The sequence below is a fragment of the Wasmannia auropunctata genome, unplaced genomic scaffold (assembly GCF_000956235.1).
Source record: "Wasmannia auropunctata unplaced genomic scaffold, wasmannia.A_1.0 LD336004.1, whole genome shotgun sequence".
NCBI lineage: Eukaryota > Metazoa > Arthropoda > Insecta > Hymenoptera > Formicidae > Wasmannia > Wasmannia auropunctata.
Window position 1 is genome coordinate 394528 of NW_012026886.1, and position 2125 is coordinate 396652.

The 2125-nt window shown below is 35.2% G+C and overlaps 1 protein-coding gene across 1 annotated transcript in view; it reads right to left on the bottom strand.

Annotated features, from left to right (window-relative positions):
• The window catches only part of LOC105453119, a 23709-nt gene that overhangs the window by 17645 nt on the left and 3939 nt on the right, over positions 1-2125 (bottom strand). The window contains exon 3 of the mRNA XM_011694834.1: positions 1307-1423. Within this exon, the coding sequence (XP_011693136.1) occupies positions 1307-1423 (117 nt within the window). The remainder of the gene's footprint in view (positions 1-1306; positions 1424-2125) is intronic.

The following is a 2125-nucleotide window of genomic DNA, read 5'->3' on the forward strand; positions in this document are numbered from 1 at the left end:
TCACTTTACTTTACCATCCAAAAATAAGCAAAATTCAAGAGTGTTACTTCGTCAAAAATGATCGTATCGAGATGATCAAAAAAGCATTTTACAGCTTGAAATCTCTACTTTCCAAATTGAAGCAAAAAGGACCACTTTTGCTTTAATGTTGAATAACTCGGTAAAAAAAAATCGTACAACGCTCAACAAAAAGATAATTAAAGGTAAAGATTCACTCTTTCGAAAGCTGTAAATTGCATTTGCATGCGATTTTTAATTCGCGCTATGGAACTTTGTCAAAGTTCGTAAAAAATTTTGAGATTCGTCGGATCTCCTTTTCTATCCGTGTAATTCCATGAAAAAATCAGTAGGATCGTTTTCTAAAGTACCGATTTGAAAAGTAGAGATTTCAAGCTGTAAAATGCTTTTTTGAACATCTCGATACGATCATTTTTGACGATGTTACACTCTTTTGAATTTTGCCTATTTTTGGAGGGTAGAGTAAGTGATGCTTCAATTTTGTTGAGAAGTGTATACATATATACTAAACTTTAATCTGTATCACTGTGTTTGACACTTCTGAAAATTATCTACGTAATGCAATGGACATGTGTTTTCCTTTATTAAAGGAAAAATTTGTATCATTTTAATTTTATATGTAATTAATTATTTTCAGTGGAATTTACAGTGAGAGAAAAGAAGACAATGATGTGCGTTGACAAGGATAAAACTCGGTAGAACTTCGTCCCAGAATCCCCACACGGAAAGAACAATTTTGCTGAATCTAGATCTGAAAATAATTTTCGTTCAATAATCAAAATAATTTTGTGCGAAAGTCAAAATGATTGCTAGAATATCAAAACGTTTTATAGCAATGCTTGTCAGTTTTAACATTTCAATAAATTATTTTGATAATTCAATAAAAAATTATTTTCAGATCTGTTTTTAGCAAAATTTTTAGACCTTTCAACAAAATCGTTCTTTCCGTGCAAGAGCCTATAAATAGACAAACTTTAGTTTTACGCACTACTTATACGAGAAAAATTCACTACAACGAGATGCGAATTTCTGTCCTGCTAACCTACATTTTACGAACTGTATATTTGTACAAACATTTTCGATGGAGAGCCATTTACATTATTTCTAACGAACACGGCCATTAGAAACTTCCAAGGGAATTCATTACTCTTACGAGTCTCCCTCTTTCTCTCTCTCTTTCTCTCTCGTCCCGACGACAAATCTCGTTTCCGGAAATGCGCGCGGACGTACATCGATCCCACTCGCGGCGAGTCAAAGCGCGAGTGCCGAAACGTCGGAATTGACTTACGTTAAAATTAGGTGGATCACTTCCCCGAGGACGTCCCGCTGGGTCCTGCGGAGCGGTGTCTCTGCCAGTTCGCAGATGGTCCTCAAAAGGCACTGCCTGCCGTCCTGCCAACCGTGTCTGAAGAATCAACATTGAATCTTACTTTGTAGCGCGGTCATTTGCGGCCGCTCACTTCGTCTCCTTCTTTTTCATTACGCGAGATTTACTCTAAACGTATAATTTCATTAAAGTAACACATGCTAGTGAAATCTTTGCAATCAGCAAAAGACTAAAAAAACACGGCTTTTTTTAAACGATTGCCCTCCAAATTCGCACTTCGTGTGAAACTGATTTGTTATCGCGATACGTGTCTTCAGTAAAAAGAAGAAATTGCGTATTTGACCTTGCAAAAAAATGCAATGGATAAATGAACGTCGTGACAATAAAATGGCAAATACTATGTCTCAAAGTTAATTTCTTAATTTATTAGTGCCAACATATCAAGTGTATAACAAAAAAAGTGCTTATATTTAATCTTCAAGGAAATGCGCAACGTAATCGTAAAAAATTAATAATTTGCTTTTCATGACATGCCTCTTGTCATCAGAGCGAAGAAACTTAAATTGTGTGTAAATATATTGATTTGTGAAAAATTACTTTCCATACGTCTGCGAAATAGTTCGAGATCTCAATGCGCATTCATCAAGCGAATACTTTTGTTACTATTACTAAGGCACTATAGATGTAGGTATTCCTATCCGCCATCTTGGTTCCAGCTAAGTGGGTAATGTAACCCCAAGTTTGCTCAACAATAAAGTTAGAAATTAATAATTATTACAT